Here is a 23,003-nt window from a genome sequence, read left to right as displayed (position 1 = left end):
AAATGTAAATTTCTGAAGACAATTTTTACATATTTCACAAGGATTTATGTCTGTATTTCTTGTCACTCAAGTTAATGAAGGAGAGAAATGCTATTTGTTTGTGTAACTTAGTGGAGGATTTGGAACTTGCGGAGAACCCCTAGTGCGTGATATTTTTTATTTAATTTTTATTTAAAAAAAATTTTCTCTTGTATTGTGATATTCTGTTAATAATTGCAGTTTTTACAAAGGTATATGATAATTATTATTTTGTTTTGTAATTGTTGTCTGATGTCTATTTCGACATTTGCTCTTTTGTGCCAGGCCACTTTTGTTTGTAAAATTTGTAAAATTTCTAATGTTCAGTTAATTAAATAAATAAATAAACTTACAACACAACTTTAAGACAAGAATCTTTTGTTTTATTGAATCACAAAAATAAAAAAACAAAGAACAAAAAAAATTGAACGCGGAAGTAAACGACGTGACGTACTTCCGTTTTGTGTTAAGACTTCCATATTATTAGTGGCTGGTGGAAAACAATGGAAGTGTGTCGCTGCGGGAGCACGCTCAAAACGCTTTTAAAGGGGTCATATGGCAGAAGTACGTCTTTTTCTGTGTTTTTGGTGTGTTATAAGTTGCCCATGCATGTGTTAGACACGTAAAATTGCACAAATGAAAGTGTGGGAACAAAAGATGCATTCTATCTAAAAGCGAATGCTCAACCAGACTTGCCTGAAACGCCACGTGTAACCACACCCCAGCGAATCTACGTAACTTCGTAACATGATTTGACTAAGACCGCCCAAATCTACACGTAGTTAAGGTGGGCGTAATTGTAAATCTCATTGTATCGCCTGTCAGTACAATTGCTTTGGAACCTGATGTTCCGAATATGGTAAGAGGCGTTACATTTCCGTGAAATGCTTGCAGTATTTGACCAATCACTACGCACTGGTGAACTGGCCAATCATAGCACACCTCGCTTTTCAGAGCCATGAGCTTTGTAAAAAATCAGCGCGTTTCAGAGAGGCAGGGCAAAGAGGAGATACAAACATGCACGGCATGTGGAAAATACGTTTTTTAAACTTTAAATGGTGTATACACATTGCGTTACATCTAAAACAAACAATAATATTCGTTTTAGCCGTGCAATATGACTCCTTTAAAACAGCTATGATGAATATTTTTCACACCCGCGATGTATTACACAGTGGGAGGATGAAGTGGCCTGATATATCTTATGAGGATTTATTCAATTACTTCGTATTTTCGATGCGTAAGCATACAAGCACAGACGTATCAGTAACGTTACATGCACAGTGGGAAAGTCCGTCGAAATTTGTACATGGACCACGAATTCGTGTTTTTAAAACCAGATGTGAATACCAGTCAAAGTGGCAGTCAAACTAATAACGTAAGAACGGAGACGGCAGGTCTCCACCGAGCTGCAGCATCCATCACAACTTTTTAAAAACAACTCAAAACATACTAACCAATAACTGACTGTTTTTATGTCTATTAAATAAAGACAATGATTCATGTTATACATTCTCTCCCTTGCTTGCTTCAGCTTTAACCCTCCTAGTAACATGGCCTGGTAAAGGCTAGCAGCTACTGTATAGCGTGTTGACAAAATGTTAAATGTTCTTTGGATAAAAGCGTCTGCTAAATTAATGAAAATGTAATTTAATGACAGGCAAGTCCTGTAACTGTTAGTCATGCAGCTGCGATCCTCTGGCAGGTAGGTTTGCTTTATTAATAAACGTTAGTAATAGTTTATTAGTAATTGTAGCCAAGTAGGTCAATTGTCCAGGAGAAAGGGAATCCAGTAGGCTAATGAATAATGGATGCAGATCATAGGGTGCGCGACATCCAGATTCAGCTCTGGTGCGTGTATTATGGTCAAAGCAAATGTTTTCTAGACATGTTTTGCGTTTGTACCGGCTATTATGGCAACCTCTAACTGCACACATTACGCTTGTACCTTTGGGTTCCATAATAAATATTAACTTGCCAGTCAAAACAGCACTTGTCTCACTCGCAATACGACTGTCATTAGATAGTGGCTCACCGGAAGTCTAAACACAAACAGCTCAAAGATGGCGGCGCCCACATTTACGCCAAAAATAAGGTAGATTGTAGTCAGATAATATTGGCTGGTGCAGGGGTGCAAGCAGAGCAGATCCTGTTATACGCAGACTACCCAGGTTGCGTAGGGCCTCTATACCACCAGGGGGCCCCTTGAGTACCGAATCAAAAACACTATTATAAACAATTAAGACGCTATTTTTATAACTTGCGGATCCAACTTTAGAGGTATTTGGAAATGTCCTTTTTGGTACTTTATTTATTTAATAACTGTGACATACTCTGAGTCTGACATCATGCAGTGCACGGCAGGTAATGACATGCGTGTGATGTGCTGATGTCTCTTTACAGATGGCCATGGTCCGTCTGGAGCGAAAAAAACGGCAACAACCCAAAGCAAAAGAAAGCATGTGTTTTTTGTACTATTTTAAACTCTTATTTTGTTTTTGCCAAATTATGCAAGAACGTGTCTTAAAGTTATTAATTCACCATAAAGTGTTTCTTATATCACAATCATCTTAAAACCCACCGATAATTACCATTTTTATCCTGACATTCGTCAGGCTGTGCCCAAGTACACCTGGCAGCAGCTTTTAACGCCATGCTCTTCTTTACCGCTAGATGGCGCGACATCTTGAAACAGGTGAGGTTGAGCTGTAGCAGTAACTTGAACACATAAGCAGATGATTAATGATTTAGCAATTTGGTTGCTTTTAATTTAATAATACTCTCTAATAATGTAATTCATCTTTTGTTTTATATTTGAATAACACAGTGTAATGACAACAGAATGTGGTAGAAAACGTAATACTTTACTCAATGTTCGTCTAATGAACGTGCTACATGTCTGGCTCACACTTAACAGCACAGCATCCTGGGAAAGTCCTTTTCTTAAAGGAGACGTACAACACTACACACAGTATTTCTTGCCAGGTTTGGATTCATCAAGAAAAAAATCAATTTTTAAAATTGTCCAGATGGGCCTTAATCAAACTATAACCCTTACTTCAGTCTTGCTTATTTTAAAAATTAACCAGACAACACAAGAGAGAATAAGCTAAAACCTTTGGAAGACTAACGTACATACAGTAGAGTAGCCTATTGGTGGACTGCACATATTTGAACTTGCTGTGACTTTGACATGTGCTTTACTTTGTGTTCTGTTCTGTTATTTTGGTTATCATCATCATGTCAAAGTCTAACACAGGCAAACAAATAGTCAAAACAAAAACGTGACACTGGAAGTTTGTGCCGCAGAAAAAAAAATGTTTTCAAGTATTTAAAGCATAAAAAAGGAACATAAAGGCATTTAAAAGTAAATTATATCAAAGGATTTAAAGATTTTAAAAACAATCTAAAAACGTACATTTACTCCATATACACCAATTATCCTACTTTTGCAAATGATTCAACTCTGTCATCTAAATATTTCGGATATTTACTGTCTAAATACAATTGGATTATTTTACTAGCATACGCCATTCAAGCAATATGCACATACAGACTTGGACCAATTCTGCATTATCCCTAGTTTTAATGTTTCTTGTTGCTGTATGTCATAATAACAGATTATATGTAGTTGAACAGTAAAAATCTTCACTAAGGTCACGAGTCATCTGAGTAAAAAACGTGCCTTCAGTTAGACGATGGTTTGCACCAGACTCTCATTATCTGTTTGGGGAAACACTGGATGTGTGTTATGGTAAAGTAACAGCTGTCTGCTGTTTTGTTTGGGTCTGGTCAGGTAACAAAGGCCTAGTTTAAGAAGTGTGTGTGTGCGCGTGTGCATGCGTGTGTGTCGGGTGTGTGTGTGTGTGTGTGTGTGTGTGTGTGTGTGTGTGTGTGTGTGAGAGAGAGAGATAAAAAGAGATAGTGGAGCGTCAGTATGGCATTGTTGAAGCAGTAAATTATGACGTGTAAGATTGTAAAAATATCATGATTTATTTTTACATTCTGCTGCATTATTTTTAAACAGTAAATGTTTGTCTATAGATTAAAGAGGCCATTGTCTTTGAATATATGTCCATTTTGACCTCCAACACAGAGGTCAGTTAATGTGCAAGCTGGTTGTCATGAGCTTGTTCACATGTGTGCAATGTGCATATCTTGACTGTCAGCTCTCAATTCATCTCATTCAGTTCATTTTGTAGCATATTCTGATCATCTCAAGGATTTCCATTCCTAACAGAGAAGGCCTGTAGTCCTCGTTTCATCCGAATAGAGGAATTGCTCATAACCGCTGACGCAGGACAGTCACTGAATAATAAAAAACAAAGTAATTCAGTGACAATTTGTAGAACATGCATTAAAAAGTCTATATTAAATGTTTTGCTAATATACAATTGTAAAATTAAAATAATTCATTAAGAATGAGAAATATGGTATAAAAATTACATTAAAAAAGGAGATGAAATGTATAAAAAGTAATCAAGACATGTTGAAGCGTGATGGATGGGAATAACTGGGTATAACACTGAAGTTTTCTTCTTCTGGTGCTGACTTTAAAGATGAAACTAATTTTAGAAATAGTAAACAAAGTGCGCTGTCCATTTATAAGCTCTCTAGATGCTTCTTGTCTGGTTTAATATTAAACTGATTGATTGATATCAATCAACAGGATATAGCTTTCCTGTAGCTCAGTGGTAAGAGCATTGTGTTAACAATGCAAGGTTGTGGGTTCAATCCCAGGGGATTGCACATACCTATGTATAAATATATAGGATAATGCAATGTAAGTCGCTTTGGATAAAAGCGTCTGCCAAATGCATAAAAGTAAATGTAAATGTACATGTAAATGATATTATGACTAGTCTTATAGCCTAAGGAAGTGCATTAAAGCTGTTTAAATTTGATTTACCGTGCAAATGACAATGGAAATGAACTGCACAGCCTGTTCGGCCGTGGATGAACTTTGTTCCCTATTGGCAATGATGAGTAGGAATAATGTGCCACGTTAATGGTGGATCCTTTTGCTACACCACCGGTTTGGGATCATTGCTATGTGAGAGTAGTTATGCAAGTTGTAATAGACACCAAGTCACTGTGCATTAAAGGTTAATTTTATTCCAGTTCTCTTGTGATTAGGTTTTACTCATGAAACGGATGGAAATGAAAGAAAGCTGAATGGAAATGGAAAAGATTTACGTATTTATTTGACTTATTTTAGGACTGTATGCAGCAATTGGCTTGAAAGAGAATTTTTAACAATAACGAATATTATGTTAATGTGTTAAACGAAGGAATAGCCTACTGGAATACTGAGCCTGATGTAGGGAAATTGTTTATTCGCATCTTTCTATACTCAAACTGTTTTTTTATTATTAAAGTATTTTTTGCATAAGTTTCCTGTACCATGTTAAGATCCAATGCACATTGAAAATAGTGTTATAGAAATCGATTGAATTATACATAAAATTTAAACAACATAATAATGGGTTGTAATAATAATGGGTTATAAAATCAAACAACAATTTTACCATAAAACATGTATATGAATAAAAAAGTTTATACAATGTAATTGTTTATTTTTAAATATATTAATCATTGTTGAAGATGTGTTAGGGAGTGTCCCAACATGTTGCATTAAGTCTGGTTGGTCATAATTTTCATTATTTGATGCAGTTTTCTACCTTATTTCTGTCCTCTAAAAAAGATTTTAACCTGCATTTAAACCTTTAAACTACTGTATAGATTCAACAATGAAACATTAAAATCTCTATTTAAATTAAAATCTAAAGTTTGTACAGTTGTACCCTTGTTAATGGAAAGTCTTAACTATCAGAAAGAAGTGATTGGGCTAGAGGACCCCGTCTAAACCTTATTGTCTAAACCTTGTATTCCATTAGGTTGGCATGACGAGAGAAATTAGATTTTCTATGCACATGACCTGAACTTGTTAAATTGTAACTCAAATCTTGAAACCAAGAACTGTTTTATTCAGCTACTTAATTATGAAACCAAAATTTCTCTAAGAGATGCTGGAATCCTGGTCAGCAGAGACGGATTATGACTTCAAAGGGCCCAGGGGCAAGTTACCTCCAATGGCCCCCCTCCCACAATTTTTCCGTTCTTTCCTTAGCTGCGCATTCACAGTTATAGAAAGTGAAATTTAAGGTTAAGGTGATATTGAATATTAAAACCGTTCTCGCTCTGCGTCACATGCATGCGCTACGCTAAAAATGATCTGTACAGGGTTTATAGAAGTCTAATATTAGCTACACAGCGAAAAATCAACAATGGACCAAATTAAGGCATATGAAACACACGTCTTTAATTAACTGTCAAATATAAACATATTTAATGCGTCACATAAATAAAAACTGATTTCTCACCATAAAATGCCCCTGTGACACGTCTGTAAACATAAAATCATCAAGCAAAAGATTCAGAAAATGCAATTTAAATGTGATGTAATTTAATTAATAAGTTAATTTTTAATAAGTTAAAGTAACATAAAAACATAAGTTGCCATGATTTGTTGATCATTTCATTTTCTTACAGGGTATCCACAGAGGCCTTGTATAGGCTATGGGACTCATATGGGAGCATTTGTTTTCATTGTTCTCTGTACCAAACTGGATGCCGCAACCTTGAAGCCCCTCGGGCTCATGGTAGTCAAAGGCCCCTGGCCCGGTCAGTAATCCATCCCTGCTGGTTCTTCTGAGGGCTTGGTCATACAGCCTACCTAAATGACATACCAGGACTCAATTAAAACATTTATTTTTAACACCACAGTCAGCTGAAAAAAAGAATAGGTGCATGGCCGTTTTTGTGTGTGTTTGTGTCATACTGATAAAAAAAGTGTTTCTGCCCTGAAGTGTCAAAACATACAATTTGCCTACATTATCTTGAAGGGGACATAAGGGAAACCAATATTTTTCTACGTGAGCTCGATCCTAGTGCAAGTTCATACACCCTGCAGTGCATAAAAATACAGAGATTATCAAAATACACTATGACAAAAAATAAAAATTTGTAACACACAGCCCAATGCGTGTGTCGTCATTTATTCTTTCTTAGAACCGTTGCGCTGTTCAGTTAATTCGTTAAGTTCATCCCAAAATTAGTTTTGCAAATACACGACCTAACCTCTCAAACAGGACAAATCAACATTTAAGATTTATCAATTGCGTGATCACGTGAAAGAGGCATGATGGGGCGGGAACAAGTGTCGTCACACATCCACTTGACCAATCACGGCCTCTGTTTTGCGGTTTCTGATTGGCTCGTAAATAGCGACCCCGCTGTCCGTCTCATCTCGCTTCTCTGCCGCAGCTTGAAGGTACAACGGAACCACGAACGCTCTCGATTCTGCACTGATTTCGCGTTACAAACTCCACCACTTCTGTAACCGCAACCTCTAAATCTGATAGGTAGCGGTGTTGTTCAACGGAGAGAGCCGTTATCGAGCAAAGGCTGACCGGTGAGAGACGAAAAGGAGGCGTCTGCGCACATCGAGAGCCGTTAGCGGACTGGGCTAGCAGCATCTCTCGACGCACCTCGCCCGCTAGACATCGGGCTTATAAAACGCTTGCTTTATTCATTCACAACTGCATCATATACATTGATAGACACAGGTGAATCTCAGCGAGGCTGTGCGGCTCTTGCTTGCTCTGCAGGCCAGGGTGTGGGTGCGGAGAATGCTGAAGGATGAATCAGAGAGACACCCTGGTTCATCTCTTTGCTGGAGGGTGAGTAGCGAACCGCTAAACGACGATCGATACTAACAAGCGTACACGCATCTGTGATCTTGACACATCTGCGCATTTCTTATCGTTAACGGTTATTATAACACACGACCATGCATCTAATCGAGGTAGGTCGTTAAGCCAATACAAAACGAGCGAAGAATAACGGAGATGCTCGTGCAACCTTTCTGTAAATAAATTAGCGTCACACCATGTTAATACACACTTTCATAAAATGGTTTATGCTGTGCTATACATCTCCTTTGGTGTTGTCACAACCATGTTGAAGGTCTTAAGCATAGACATGTTCTGTATTTCAGGAAGTGTTCGTGCGTTGATGCTTTTCACCTATTATCACATTTTGCCTCAGACATGAATAACCGGGTAAAAGTTCAATATGAACCTGAAGCAATGTCGTTTCCTGTAGCAAAACAAGGGACCTGTGGTTTCAACTGTCAGCTTGACTCCAGTGATAGTGGCTGGTTGTTTGACAGGGATCACTTTAATATAATACTACAGCTATTTTTGACCCCATTCTCATTCCTGAATGGCCCTCGCTGTTCTTTTCTTCTAGAGGGGCTTCAGAAGCACATTTCATGTATCCACAGATTTTTTAAAGGTTATTCCTTTTTCATAATCCCGAAATTAGAACCAAATCAACATTCCTTTCTTTAACTGTGACGCAAAGCATATCTCTGATTAACAGGCTTGTATCTCTCAAGGTCATTTGTTGACTCCAACTCTGAATGGTGATATAAGGTCTTATAAAACGCTACTAATAGGAGCACGTGTGTTTATTGAGGAATAATACTCACATGGGGTCATATGCGTCTGCTCGGTGAGTTTAGAAAGCTTACAGTGTTGGTGAGAAGGAATAATAAACTCTTAGATAAGCTCATTCATACCTGTCTTGCATATCAGAGTAGTTCGACTTCAGTAGCTTGTTTAAGGAATAGTTCACCCAAAATGAATATGCTTTCATCATTTTACCCTCGTATTGTTTCAAACCTGTATGATTTTCTTCTGTAAAACACAAAAGATGTTTTGAAGAACATTGGTAAGCAAACAACACTGACTGCTATTGACGTCCATTATGGACACAAAACCACTAAGACATTTCTGAAAATGTCTTTTGTGTCCCACCGAAGAAAGTCATACAGGTTTTAAACAGTATGAGGGTGGGTGAAGAATTGATGACACATTTTTCTCTTGAAGTAGCTGGACATTTTGATAAACAAATCAATGATACTGTGATGCCGATAGTCTTTACAGAATTCTTCCGTTCATATATTGTACAAAAGCTAGAGGTTTCATATAATTTCTCACAAATTAATTTTGGCCAGGCTCAGGCAAATGAGTAATTGAAGCAGAGTAGTTGACTAACCTCACATGCATGAATGTGCATGAATTTACATTTTTAAAGCCCTTTTCTTTGTATTCTTATATGTGACCCTGGATCACAAAACCAGTCTTAAGTAGCACGGGAACATTTTTAGTAAATGATTTTTCTTTTATTCCAAAAATCATTAGGATATTAAGTAAAGATCATGTTCCATGAAGATATTTTGTGAATTTCCTACCTTAAATATGTAAAAACTTTATTTTTGTGAGTGGACGGTCTGCCACAGTGCCCCTGATTAACAACTTCAAAGGCAATTTTCTCAATATTTTGATTTTTTTGCGCTCTCAGATTCCAGAGTTTTAAATGGTTGTATCTCAGCCAGATATTGTCCTATTCTAACAACTCATATATCTATAGAAAGTTTATTTATTCAGCTTTCAGATTATGTAAAAATCTCAATTTTGAAAAATTGACCCATAAGACTGGTTTTGTTGTCCAGGGTCACATATTGTCCCACAATTGTCTTGCGTTAATCGGAGGTCATAAAAACTGCATGTTTAATACTAACAATACAATGTAGCAAATATATATATATATACAAACGTTACCAGTGCAAACCGTAAATTTCCCTTTAAAACTGAACCAATCATTGATCAGGGGACTTTACTTTGGTAAAACGTTGACATTTGCTAAATAAGGCTTGCATTTGAAAGGAAGTACTTCAAAAATACTTTGTTACCCTTCTTCTGCAGTACTTGTCTTTTTATTCAGAATCAAAACTCCTCATGTAGCAGATGTTTGAGTGTAGAATTCTGTAAGTAACTGTGAAGTACAATACTTCTAGTGCAAAAAGCCTCCACAGAATGTTTTGGTGGGAGGGGCAGCTGGGTTTTTCCTTGTGATCATTCTGTTCATTGGCCAACCAGAGAGTGAGTAGGAGAACTTTAGCAGAAACAAACCAGGGGACTCCATATCTAGGCCAAAGTTCACAGCTGCTCCCTGGTTGTGGGCTGCACAGAAAATAGACCTTCAGAGAAACTGTGTTTACAACAGAGGGATTCACAGTCCATTGCTTAGGTCAGCAAGTTTACCAGGTTGTCAACATTCAGTGTTTCCTCTGTCAACGCCAGGAAATCTCTTGGAAGAACTTCAGATGATAAGGATTTAGGTATTTGTCAGAGCTGAGGCTCTTGTGACAACTGTCAGTAGGCATCTTGTTTGTTGAGGATTAGTAAAATAACTAACATTAGAATTGTATGTAGTTTACATACTAACTGGTGATTCTGGTTATGCTCCAGGTCTAACCTCCCAACATAGTTTAAGCCCACCTCTGTGAGTTGCCCCTATGCATACACACAAGCGCTCTCGCATGTTGAACTTGACCTACATACAGATGTTACTCAAAGCTGCATTCACGAGCTTAGAGAAGCAAACCATTGTGGATGCAGGGCTCTAGACTGAGAAACACCCCAGAAAACAAGCATGCTTAGACCATTTAACAAGACTGTAAGATTAGTAAGATTTAGTGTTTATAGTTTATTTATGACAATGTGTAGTAGAGTACATGTATAATTAGTTCTGAGTTACTTTTGAGTTTTGAGCTAGCTAATTCAATTTAATTTAATGTGGTAAAAATAAAAGACTGTTATTTAAAATTATAAAACGGTCAGTTCTGGTCCTTGATTCTGATTGGCTGAGCGGAGTTCTAAGCCGTTATAAAATACCTCATTATAAAACGGTCAGTTCTGGTCCTTGATTCTGATTGGCTGAGCGGAGTTCTAAGCCGTTATAAAATACCTCAATATATAACGGCTGACCGCACCACATAGCCTAAATATCATTTTATTTACTTTATTTTATGAAACCTTGCTAAGCATATGGAATAACCGTTTTATAAAAGCAATAAGCCCCGCGAAGCAGTGGGTTACAGTAGGGCTGTCACGATTATTAAATAATCGTCTCATCGCGATTGTTTGACCTCATCGCGATGGTTTCAGATCATCGCGATTATTGCACATCTCTATAGAAGACACTAGGGGGAGCTGTAGTGCATCTGCATATTGCATATTTTAGTGTATATATTGTTACTTAAGCATGGTAATACTTGTAAAATGTACCACCACAACACAATCACTTAAAAAAAAAACTAAAACATATACAAATTACCTGCAGTACAATTTGATATTATTTAAGCAAATTTCAGTTTGAAAATCAGTCTACCAAAATTTCACTAACACACAAGTTAAATTTTATTGTAGTCTTGCAAGTGAGAAAAAACAGACTAGAAGTTTTTCTATGACTGATAGTATTTTAATGGTGGCTTCAATTCACACCTGATCAATTTACAAGTATTTGGTGGTTGTATTATTGACAGGTAAAAGCCTAAACCTTAAATATATGATGACCCAATTTTTTCCGATGTATTTCCAAGAAAAAAACATAGTCTTGTATTCAGAACAATATGGTCGTTTCAATCGCTGAATCAAAAATGCATGAGAATTAAATGTCAAAGCTCAAAAACAGACAATTAATCGCCATAATCGTCAAAGCCCTAAAACAGACAATTAATCGCCATAATCGCAATGATTTATTAGACAATTAATCGTCAATCAAATTTCATAATCGTGACAGCCCTAGGTTACAGTGCATTTTATAACAGCTACGGGGTTTTACAACGCCCTTAGCTGTTATAAAATGCACTGTAACCCACTGCTTCTTGGGGCTTATTGCTTTAATAAGGTCTGGCAAATGAAGGCCTATGGCAAAATTACAGCTTTTTGCAAAGAGGGCAACAAAGGAGGATTGTGAAGAGTGACAGGTTATGTTTGTGTCTGATCATTTCATAGCCAATATATAACTTGAAATAAGTTCATTATGGTATGGTCAAGGTCATTATGATTACTATAAAAACAGGTGCGACCAAATTATAAATTGGTGCGACCAACTGAGAAAGTGAGTCGCACCAGTGCGACCAGTGGGAAAATGAGTCTAAAGCCCTGTGGATGTCAGCAGAAGGCAAATGCTTTTAATGTTTGAAATCTGTACGTTCTGTCTGAATTGAAAGAAAGGTCTTATTGATTGCTTTAAAACAAAGTTGAAGTTAGTATAAGTTTGTTTAGTAAATATGTATATGTATTAGGGCTGTGTATTGGCATGGGCCTTTCGATACGATACATACAGTATCACGATAGATTAGTTACAATACAATATATTGAATACATTTCGATTCGATACGATACATAATTGCAATATATTGCAATACTTTTCAAATAAAAAATGTAAAAAGAAAATAGAGCTGAAAATACAACATTCTGTGGACCACCTGGGGTATTTTTTAACATCCCACCAATAGAATCCATGTCATACCAGTAGACACCATAGTTTCAATTAAAACAATACAATTTCCATTAAATCTATTAAATTTTCTATTGTGTTTTGGTCAGAGTTGTATTGTTTTTTTTTCAGCAAGGTTGTTTTTGCTGCTCTTCAGTTTGATAGCGTTAATGTCCGTTTTAGGAGATGGAATATTGAATTTTAGGAGATGGAATATTTAATTACTCACAGTTATTGTTTGACAGCAGAGCACAAGGATAGAGTCACTTTCGCTTTTGCAACCTAATAGTCTTGTGTTACCCGCAGCAACAACCTCATAGTCTGTCAATAAAAAAACTCTGTCTTTGCGCATCACAATGAACACGTTTCATGCGTGCTCTAAACATGCATCAATAAAATCAAAGCGCACCCACGCGTCAGCTCTGGAAGCTGGAGCGCCATGCTCGCTCCCGCTTGAGACAATAGGCGTATGTACTGTATATGACGTTAAAACGTGATTTTAATAAATGTATCGATAGTAGAGGTTGGAAAACTATCGTGAACAAAAATATTGCGATAGTTTGCTGTATCGATATTTTTGCACGGCCCTAATATGTATGTTAAGTCTTTATTTAGTAAAAAAAACATTTCTTGTATAACACTACTACACCTTAAAATACATAATGCTTTGTCCAGGTCGGGCATTGAATTAGTATTAGCAGTGCATAGATCATCTGATTAATTAAAATGTATAACTTGGATGCATTGCAAGTCACATGGATTAAAGTGGATTTATATGTATTTTAAAATTCTTCAGTTTTAATTTAAGAAAAATATTAAATAAAATTGGCTACAGTCATTGTTTAGGTAAAATTATCTTTTCTTTTTAAAAGCCAATGATGTTGCTTAAAAAGTGGATAATAAATAATTTCTCTCTCTCTCTCTGTGGCCAGCTGTGGGGGCACTGTGGGTGCTATACTGACCTGTCCATTGGAGGTGGTAAAGACAAGGTTGCAGTCTTCCTCCGTGACTCTGTACATCTCTGAAGTTCAGCTGAGCACTGTGAATGGGGCCAGCGTGGCCCGTATGGACCCACCGGGGCCTCTGCACTGTCTCAAGTAAGTATTAGAGACCTTAAGTAACTTAATTGTTCCTTTAAGGCAGGGGTCTTCAATGTTTTTTAGGTGAGAAATGCATGGAGCAGGGACCCCCTTACACTAAATGTGTAAACGGAGCTATGTAAATAGAAACAACCCTATTGTCACAGTAATATTATGTTAAGGCATTACATTAGCACTATTATGTTATTGTTGCACATAGGCTAAATACTTTTCTGTGTATTATTTTTGTTTTTAATATCGATTGCTTGATTATTTTAAGGGATTTGCAGCATCAAACATTTTCATTTGACTGTGAGATGGACAATTAAACATTTATTTGAACCTTAGTTTTTATCAAAGATTCAATGAGATGACTGACCCTGGTTAATGGCACAAAGACTATTCTAGTGGAGGTAGAGGTTGTCTCTGGATGCGAAAGAAATCAGTGCTGATGTTATGTATATCTGTTGTAAAATCAGGCTGTTTTATTAATTGTGATTCTTTTTTTTTTCTTCCGCTTCTCTGTGTGTTGCAGAACACACCGCTATTTTATAATTCTGAGCTCCATTGTCACGAAGGGAAACACAAGTTTTTTCTGCAGAGCATCATATCAGACTAAGGAGAACAACAAGATGCAACGAGTCTGCGTTATTTTCGGGGCAACTTGTTTGACGTGCACCATCAGTACTACACAGTGCGCGTTTCATTGATTTTAAACAAGTAGGATAGTTCTGTCAGAGTTTACAATGCAGAAGCGGCGTGGTGTCATTTGGCTGTCAAATTAGTGCTTTACATCTTTAACAAATTTGAACAGAAGTTCAGAAACACATGAGATTGCACTTTATTTGCACGCAACTCCTTTCATGCATACATTTATCAGAAGGTGACAGAGAATGCACTGATTCTAACCCTACCGGTTTTTATGATGCATATGTAAGATTTCTTCCATTGCTTGCTTCCGCGGCCTGAATGGATGTTTTTGTCTGCACGAACACAGGTTAAAATTGCAATGCGCGAGAGCTTCAATGAGTCTGCGCGGCCGCGCACGTGCGCAGCTTAAAGAGAACATTGGTTGTAATATTTCTGTACCCACGCTTTACATTTTTTATAAAAAGTTGCCTGTGAGTAAACAGTAATTAGCGGACCCCTTGCAGTTTGCGGTGGAACTGCTTTAAGGCATTTCAAAAACTACACAAGCAGTACAGTTTGTATAATATCAAAATTGTTTAAGGATGCTGTCGATCATCCATCATCTAGATTTTGAGCTTCAAAACAATGCTGTTGTCTGGTCATTTGTTGCACGCATTGACATGTGACCATTAATTGAGATCATGTTTTATGCTGAATTCATACATTGTCTTGACAGAGTTTTCTGTTGTTCTGTGTGGCGGTTTGAGAATAGTCTAGCTAAGTTTTTAGAGTATAACTGTCAGTGGTCTGCAAGCTTTCTATGGAATTTGACCAGTCTCTGGGTGTAGTCTTGCTGTTTTCTCTAGTGTTCTGGAATAACTTTTTTGGCCTCAGGCAAGCGTCGGTTTTCAGGGCTATTGTATTACTCAAGTGAAAAGAAAGCAACAGATGAAAAAGATTTAAAAAAGTATGCCAGTGGAAAATGTTACAGATGCAGTCTTTTTTCAATCAAGTTATTTTTTAACTAATTGTAGAAGAGTCAGAACGTGTTTTTCTGTTTCTGCTGCAAGAATGTGCCGCCACAGTGGAGTCAAGACGTGCTGTTTTTTTGCACTTCATGAGAAACATTCAGGAGGGATTTATCCTGTTTGTGCAATTTTTTTATTGGTCTGAATAACCCTTTGTGAGTCTGCAAGGGCTAGACCCACGCCAAATATGTTCCTGCTGAACCTTGTGAAAATCTCTACACATTTCTGCTTAATTGTAATGGTTGTTTTACACATTCTCTGCCACTTTGTGTTCACTTTTTGTAGTATTTGGGTTAATTTGATTATTTCAGCTACTAATAAGAGAACAATACTTTCAGTTTCAGCACATTTTACAATGTTTAAATCCATTTAGTTGGAAAAATTAATTTGGGACTTTCACAAGGTGCAACTAGATATACTTGTAGGTAATTACAGTTCTCGCTGGATAGCTTATAGAAGACAGTGCAGCAAATGTTGGACGTCATAGCAACCACGTTGTTTCCTCCATAATTAAGTGTTGCAGATACAAAAATGTTTGCATAGGTTCACAAATGCTTCTTTTACATTTCCTGTTATTTCTTTTTTTTGTCAGGTTAATACTGGAGAAAGAAGGTCCTCGCTCACTCTTTAGGGGGCTGGGGCCCAACTTGGTGGGAGTGGCTCCGTCCAGGTATGATCTGTAATGCAATAATGTGCTGGTAACTGCCATTTCATTTTTTTCAATATTCATGTGATCTGCTAAAAGAGATGCAAATAAAAATATGCTTTATGTACTTCACAATCCATTTGTTTTTTCCCCCAAAATAGATCAGTGCCACAACTATACAAAAAAATAGTATAGTTCTATATAGACTGTTTCAGTGGCAACAACATAAACCAACGTTATGTGGCCCAAACTTAACTTCCGGTAAACCCCCAAAAAGTATCAATAACTGTTGAGTAGATTTAATTGAATTTAATACAATTAATATACAATAAAATATCAGTATACATTAATATGAATATAAGTTAAATATAAAATAAGTTGTTCTATTATAACCAAACACATATCGTAAGTTAACTTCGGGGCAGGTGCGTGCGTCCGATGAAACCATCCATAAGGAAGGGCGTGAAACTTTAAATCATTATTGACTGCATTTTGTGATGAAATAAGTTTGCAAGCATTTCTTGTCATTTTGACCTTGTTTGTAAGAAATTATTAGTTTAAGAGGTTTGTGGATAAACTCCCCATTTAGCCATGGAATAGGGCTGCAACTAACGATTATTTTAATTGTCGACTAATCTAACCGTTGTTGTTGTTTTTTTGATTGGTCGACTAATCTAACGATTATTTTTTTTATTAATCTAATAAAGATTTTTTGGATTACATTATTAATCCTTTGGCAAACTTTGCAAATAAACAATAAGTTCTGGTATTTTCTTACATTATAAAGCAAATCATACTTTTTACTCCACTACATTTTATAAATAAATATTGTTCTTTTAACATTTTAATCCGTGTTTACATTAAAATCACCATCTTTTTTTAATTAAGTAGTTTTAATTTTAAAAGTAAAAAAATACTGATTTTTTTATGTATTTAAGTACTGTATTAAAGGTATTAAAAAAAATTATTGCACTTATGCTTTTTGTTGTCCTTATGTTGTTCCAATTGCTTCCATTGTTTCCCTCATCTGTAGGTCGCTTTGGATAAAAGCGTCTGCTAAATGACTAAATGTAAATGTAAAACATTAAAAAGTGTGAATAGAGCATGATATATGCTCTGTATTTTGTTCCTCCAAGTAATATCCGACTCTATTTTCAGTCTCATAATGTAATTGAGTAAAAGTAAAATACTACTATCTGTTTCTGTTTATTGTACAAAACTATCACCGTATGAAAGACTCTAATGCAGAGTGGCGTTAAAGTGAGCCCGCGCACCCGGAACTCAGAATGATGCGCTTAATGCATTCGCTTCGTTATTTACAGTTATGCGCATCCCGGACGCACAATGATGCGCTTAAAGCACCTACTTCTTCTGAAGTCCCGTGGATCATTTTGCTCCCCAAAGTAAATAATAGTTAGAACACAACGAGAAGAGATGATATGTTACATGTTTAACACATAGTGCGTTGCATCAATCCGACAGTATACAGTTAAATCAGAGGTTTAAAAAGAGTTATTTCGTATGAAGACGCAACATATTCAGACCGCTTCCAGTGCTTCTAATAAGCTAAGCTATACTCAGCGAGTAACGTTAACTCACAGTCTCTAGCAAAATACATTTTAAACAAAACCATAGACTATCATCTTGTCATTATGAAGAATAATGAAAACATTGGAACATGTTGGAAAGAGTAGCGTCCTGACCGTCACCGTACACACGCATGCTGACTGGAGATTGACAGACAGCACCAGCGGAGGTCAGAGTTTCTTCATTATGCTATATTGGTTTATTCCTCGCATAAAGCTATCGAATGACATAAAAAGTGCATTGGTGGTTTCATGATAGTCAGTCCTTTTTGAAGCTTAAGAGTAATTTAAGCAGGGTCACAATCTGCAAAGGTTCACATACACTAACTTACACTAGTACAATAGCGTTAATGTAAATCATTAATGTAAAGCGTAGTTTTACATTACAAAAAAGTAAATTACAAAAAAGTAATTTTTTATGAAAGTCTACATCTACGTGCCCCTCTCCGTCCATTTGTGATTGCGTGTCCATGCTGTGATGATCGTATTCTGGGGGTAACATTTGGGGCAATTCCTCCGTCCATTCACTAACTTACTGCCTCCGAGGCTCTCGATCGCTGTTTGTCGGGTGAATTATACTTTCTCTTGTTCTGCTGATTAACTTACACATGCCCGGGAACAGAAACTGCTATTACAGCAGATAAACGTAAATAATACGAAGAATTTTTGGAATTGCATTCTTTCCCCCAAACGGTTACATAAGATGCTGCTGGTCATGTCTCATTGCTCTATTCTCAGCAGGGGAGATTGTCTCTGTCTTATTACACCGGCCATGGGCCCTTTGCAGTCACTCAGCTTGTTAAGTCAGTGTCTCTCTGGCATTTTATGAGGTTGTAGCTCAGCCATAGAGTTGATTCCTAAATCTACTGCTATCGCTGTATATAGCACTGTCTGTGGGACTGGAATGGAGGTCACACTCTGTGTTGAGTTGGCAGACACATTCTCCTCATCTGTAAATTCTCTCTCTCCTCCTGTGAGTCAGCTGTGCTTTGTTCATTGACTGCAGTGTATCATCGCCGTGTTACAGGCTAGCTGCTTTCAATCCCTCACTTGAGCGTTTTGTGTGATTTTAATCACAGTTAAATTAGTACGTATCCATTTCAAGCAATAAACGAATAAAATGCGGATTTACTTTCCTTAACAATTTAGTCATATATTCACATAATGTAAAGTAGACAGTAAGTAGATAACATCCGTACGTGCGCATAAGCACACAGCAATCCTTATTTTCACATACGCATATTTAAAATCTACGTAACACTAACAGTCACATGGCGACCATTCCAGCTGTGAGGATAGAGGACAGAGGACGTGTGGATATACACAAGCACAGATGGAGACATGTGCACTGCACGCACACACCTCATGCAGCATGTGAGGGCATAAACACAGTAATAGCATTTTAATTGGCTTAGTTGCAACAGCATCAACCACTTTAAAGCATTAAACTTCAATATTTCAATTTAAATCAATTTAAAATGGACCCCAAAAACACCTGCTTTGAATATTTTACCTTGTGAGTTTGCATGACCATTTTTTACTCCCATGGGGTTGGTGGAAGTCTGACAGATTTAAAACGAGCATCTGATTGGCTAAGCAAACATGGCAGGGCACCGATTCGCTTTCTCTTTTTCTAAAAGGGGAGGTATCTCAGCATGTACAGTGTTTATCAGCTGTGGAATTAAATATCTTATCTGGGTTGAAATGGCTGCTCAGCCTCGCCAGGTCACTCAGTGCAGACCTTAAAAGGTTCCCTTGTTTTGTGCAGGTGAGAATTACTTGATGTAGATTGAAAAAAAAAACCCCACTAAGGAAGAACATAAACCTTAAAGTAGACATTTTAATCTGAATAATCCTGTTTTTTTCCGCCATGAGGCTGATTTGACCTGACTGATGGACACAACATGCCTCACATCACCTCTGTCAGTTTAATCTCCACCTGCATCTCAAATAGTCAATGGCTACGTTCATACAGCACCAGAATTCCATGAATATGAGATTTAAACAAATCACCATTATTGTGATCAGGCAACTCTTTAACCACTTTCAATGTTTACAGTAGTGCTTTAATAAGAACACTTATACATTGATAGAGAAAGAGATATTTTGAAATGTTTACTTTTAAACATGACCAGTTAAAGAAAACTTAACATTAAAATACAAGAGTTAATATAATGGTGATTTTTTTCAACATTAATTGCAGGTGCAAAAGTGATATTGATTCAACGCAATTAACATTGACAAATTAACAATTTTTTAACATTGATTCAATGGTTGCTTGCTATCTGGGTATATATTTAATACAAATCCTATAGATATTTCTAAAAAAGATCAGTAAATGTCACATTACAATGGTGAATTAAAAAATGAAATGAAGAGCCACAAACCTGTATATTAAACTTTAAAAACACTTGGGTATATTGAAACAGAACAGTTATTTTAAATTTAAGATGCAGTATAACAACAAAATTTCACAAAAATAGCTGTAAATAGAGGCGGCAATCATGTGAACCGCTGCCTTTTATATGAAGGTGGTGTTAAATTCCACGACAAACCCGGATCCCATGTTAATTAAGCAATGAATGATACTCCCTGTTGTAACATCCACCCGTTGTAAAAAGAAAAGTGACATCTAGTGGATAGTAGTAGCAATAACATTAACGTAAATTAATGTTCAGTGCTTGCGTAAATATGAAAGAAAAAAAATCGATTCACAGATTTTGAGAATCGATATTGAATTGATCCGTTTATAAAAAAAAAGATTAACCGATTTTTCAATTTTTTGCCCAGCCCTATGTGAAACACAGGCTGGCAACATTTTTTAGCACCTCAGTGTGCTGATAACGAAACAGCGCCTCCACTGTGGCGTAATGTCGCAACTGCAGTTACAAATGACAGTCTGTTAAATGCACGCAGCATTTCTTGTGAAGACTCGCAACATAATTTTGGCGATAGCCTGAGGCGGCACGACATTTGACGAAGGCGGCTGCCTCCAATTTCTCTATGCAGGAAAAACCCTGACATTTTGTATGGTGTCTCCTTTTTGGAAGGGCCCTTAGGAGGGCGATATATCCCGTTTGGAACGCACCGCTTGTCTGTCACATCATGTGACATATTCGCGTGCAGAAGTTTCACGCCGTTAATGACTGGTTGTAGTGAGTGAATCAGTGCAGAACTCTTTAGCAATGTTGTGGACTGTTGATCTTCCAACGCCGAACAGGTGCGCAATGGTGCGGTATTCCACAAGCGTCCCTAGACGCCAGAGGGCGATTGCGACTATTTTCTGCACACATATTGCTCGTCGCATCTGGGTGTTGCATTTCGCAATGTGAGGCTCTAGCAATTCACAGAGATAAAGATAGGAATTGTGCGTCATGCATAAATTTTCAATCCAGTCACTCTCCTCCACCGGAGTTGTTCCCACCAGTTTTGCGGTCTGGGAGCAACCCACATTGTGCGCTCAGCCGTTAGTGCTGTGTTTAAAAACAAAAGGGTTGAAAGTTAAAAAAAATAGTCTCAGCCGCCGTCCGTGTCTGTTTATTACTTCTTTGCGAATAAAATCGCGCCTAGTTTTGCTATATAGCACTAAATCCATTGTGATAATGTCTGTAGTATGCACCATCTTTCATGTGTACGTCCGTCACTATGGTTACAAGCGTCGCGTGCGAATGCCATACAGGCTTAAGTTTGGTTTCTCGTTCAAACAGACAGTATACAAGCTGCAACTTTAAACCGGTGTGTGAACAGGACATTTCGAGACTCACGCCCGTAAGTAAATACGGTTGTCAATCCTAAAAAGTGACTGAACCAGAATTTGGTTGTCAGTCCTGTATTTGAGTTCTTAATACGGTTGTGTTCACACGCAGTTCGGTTATTTACGAGTTTGACAACCGTACTCTATAACCGAACTCGCACCTTTAAATTTTCGGGACTCACAACTGCATTTGCGGAGAAGCCCTGCTGTGTGAACGGAATCGTACTGGACAACTAGCCCAGCGTTCCATTCTGAAGTGATCATACCTATGCCCTACTCCCTTCGAAGAGTAAATCTCTTCGTGTAAACTCTAGAGGGAAAAACGCAATTGTGTCTCCTAATTTGTCCGTTTAAAATTCACTTGGCAAAAGAAGCGATAAAAACAACATCATTTTCTATTTATTTGGAGTGACGTTTTGTATGGTGTCCCCTTTTTGGAAGGGCCCTTCGGAGGGTGATATATCCCGTTTGGAACGCACCACTTGTCTGTCACATCATGTGACATATTCGCGTGCAGAAGTTTCACGCCGTTAATGACTGGTTGTAGTGAGTGAATCAGTGCAGAACTCTTTAGCAATGTTGTGGACTGTTGATCTTCCAACGCCGAACAGGTGCGCAATGGTGCGGTATTCCACAAGCGTCCCTAGACGCCAGAGGGCGATTGCGACTATTTTCTGCACACATATTGCTCGTCGCATCTGGGTGTTGCATTTCGCAATGTGAGGCTCTAGCAATTCACAGAGATAAAGATAGGAATTGTGCGTCATGCATAAATTTTCAATCCAGTCACTCTCCTCCACCGGAGTTGCTCCCACCAGTTTTGCGGTCTGGGAGCAACCCACATTGTGCGCTCAGCCGTTAGTGCTGTGTTTAAAAACAAAAGGGTTGAAAGTAAAAAAAATAGTCTCAGCCGCCGACCGTGTCTGTTTATTACTTCTTTGCGAATAAAATCGCGCCTAGTTTTGCTATATAGCACTAAATCCATTGAGATAATGTCTGTTGTATGCACCATCTTTCATGTGTACGTCCATCACTATGGTTACAAGCGTAACATGCGAATACCATACAGGCTTGAGTTTGGTTTCTCGTTCAAACAGACAGTATACAAGCTGCAACTTTAAACCGGTGTGTGAACAGGACATTTCGAGACTCACGCCCATAAGTAAATACGGTTGTCAATCCTAAAAAGTGACTGTATGAAGCACCAGAATTCGTTGGCAGTCCTGTATTTGAGTTCTTAATACGGTTGTGTTCACACTAGGCATGTGCCGGTATCAAATTTCCATGCTGCGATTAATTGATTAAGGTTTCGTCGTGGTAAACGGTATTATCTCAGTATTCAATTCTATGAGAAATGCAGGTTGAAAATATAAACCAACTTCAGTGGTTTCCTCTTGATAACAACTTTATTTTCAATAATAAAGAGAACCCCAAACATTTAAATACAAATAAATATAAATAAAACAACACACAATAATGATGTATAAAGTGAGTTTATTCAAACAGAATAATGTGCAAACTGCAAAAGAACGACTTTTGTTAACTGCTTTTAAATATACTTATGTCTGTACAACGCTAGTACTACAATTCTTATTATTATTATTGTTTGAATAACAAGCCAAACCAGTGTGTTAACTATTATAGCAAGCTAAACATTTATAAACAGCAAATTCACTCGCACTTTGTGACAGTGTATGACTTTATTGCGTTCCATCAACGTATAATTAAAATAATTATTCTGCCACACTGTCAAATTTCATTACTCGGCTTACTTTTAACCCAAAATATTTCCAAACCTCAGACTTCACCCTTTTAGAAGGGGATAAATCGTTGGCAGCGTTCCTCCTT

General features: G+C 37.3%; 1 protein-coding gene across 1 annotated transcript in view; it reads left to right on the top strand.

Annotated features, from left to right (window-relative positions):
• The first annotated feature begins 7,310 nt into the window (after nt 1-7,310).
• Nucleotides 7,311-23,003, top strand: part of slc25a36a (solute carrier family 25 member 36a) — a 31,461-nt gene continuing 15,768 nt past the window's right edge. The window contains exons 1-3 of the mRNA XM_057335191.1: nt 7,311-7,760; nt 13,365-13,529; nt 15,762-15,839. Of these exons, the coding sequence (XP_057191174.1) occupies nt 7,720-7,760; nt 13,365-13,529; nt 15,762-15,839 (284 nt within the window). The 5' untranslated portion in view covers nt 7,311-7,719. The remainder of the gene's footprint in view (nt 7,761-13,364; nt 13,530-15,761; nt 15,840-23,003) is intronic.

This window comes from Triplophysa rosa, linkage group LG5, assembly GCF_024868665.1.
Source record: "Triplophysa rosa linkage group LG5, Trosa_1v2, whole genome shotgun sequence".
NCBI classification, from domain to species: domain Eukaryota; kingdom Metazoa; phylum Chordata; class Actinopteri; order Cypriniformes; family Nemacheilidae; genus Triplophysa; species Triplophysa rosa.
The sequence above is the reverse complement of the archived record's forward strand: the minus strand, read 5'-3'. Positions and strand labels throughout refer to the sequence as shown.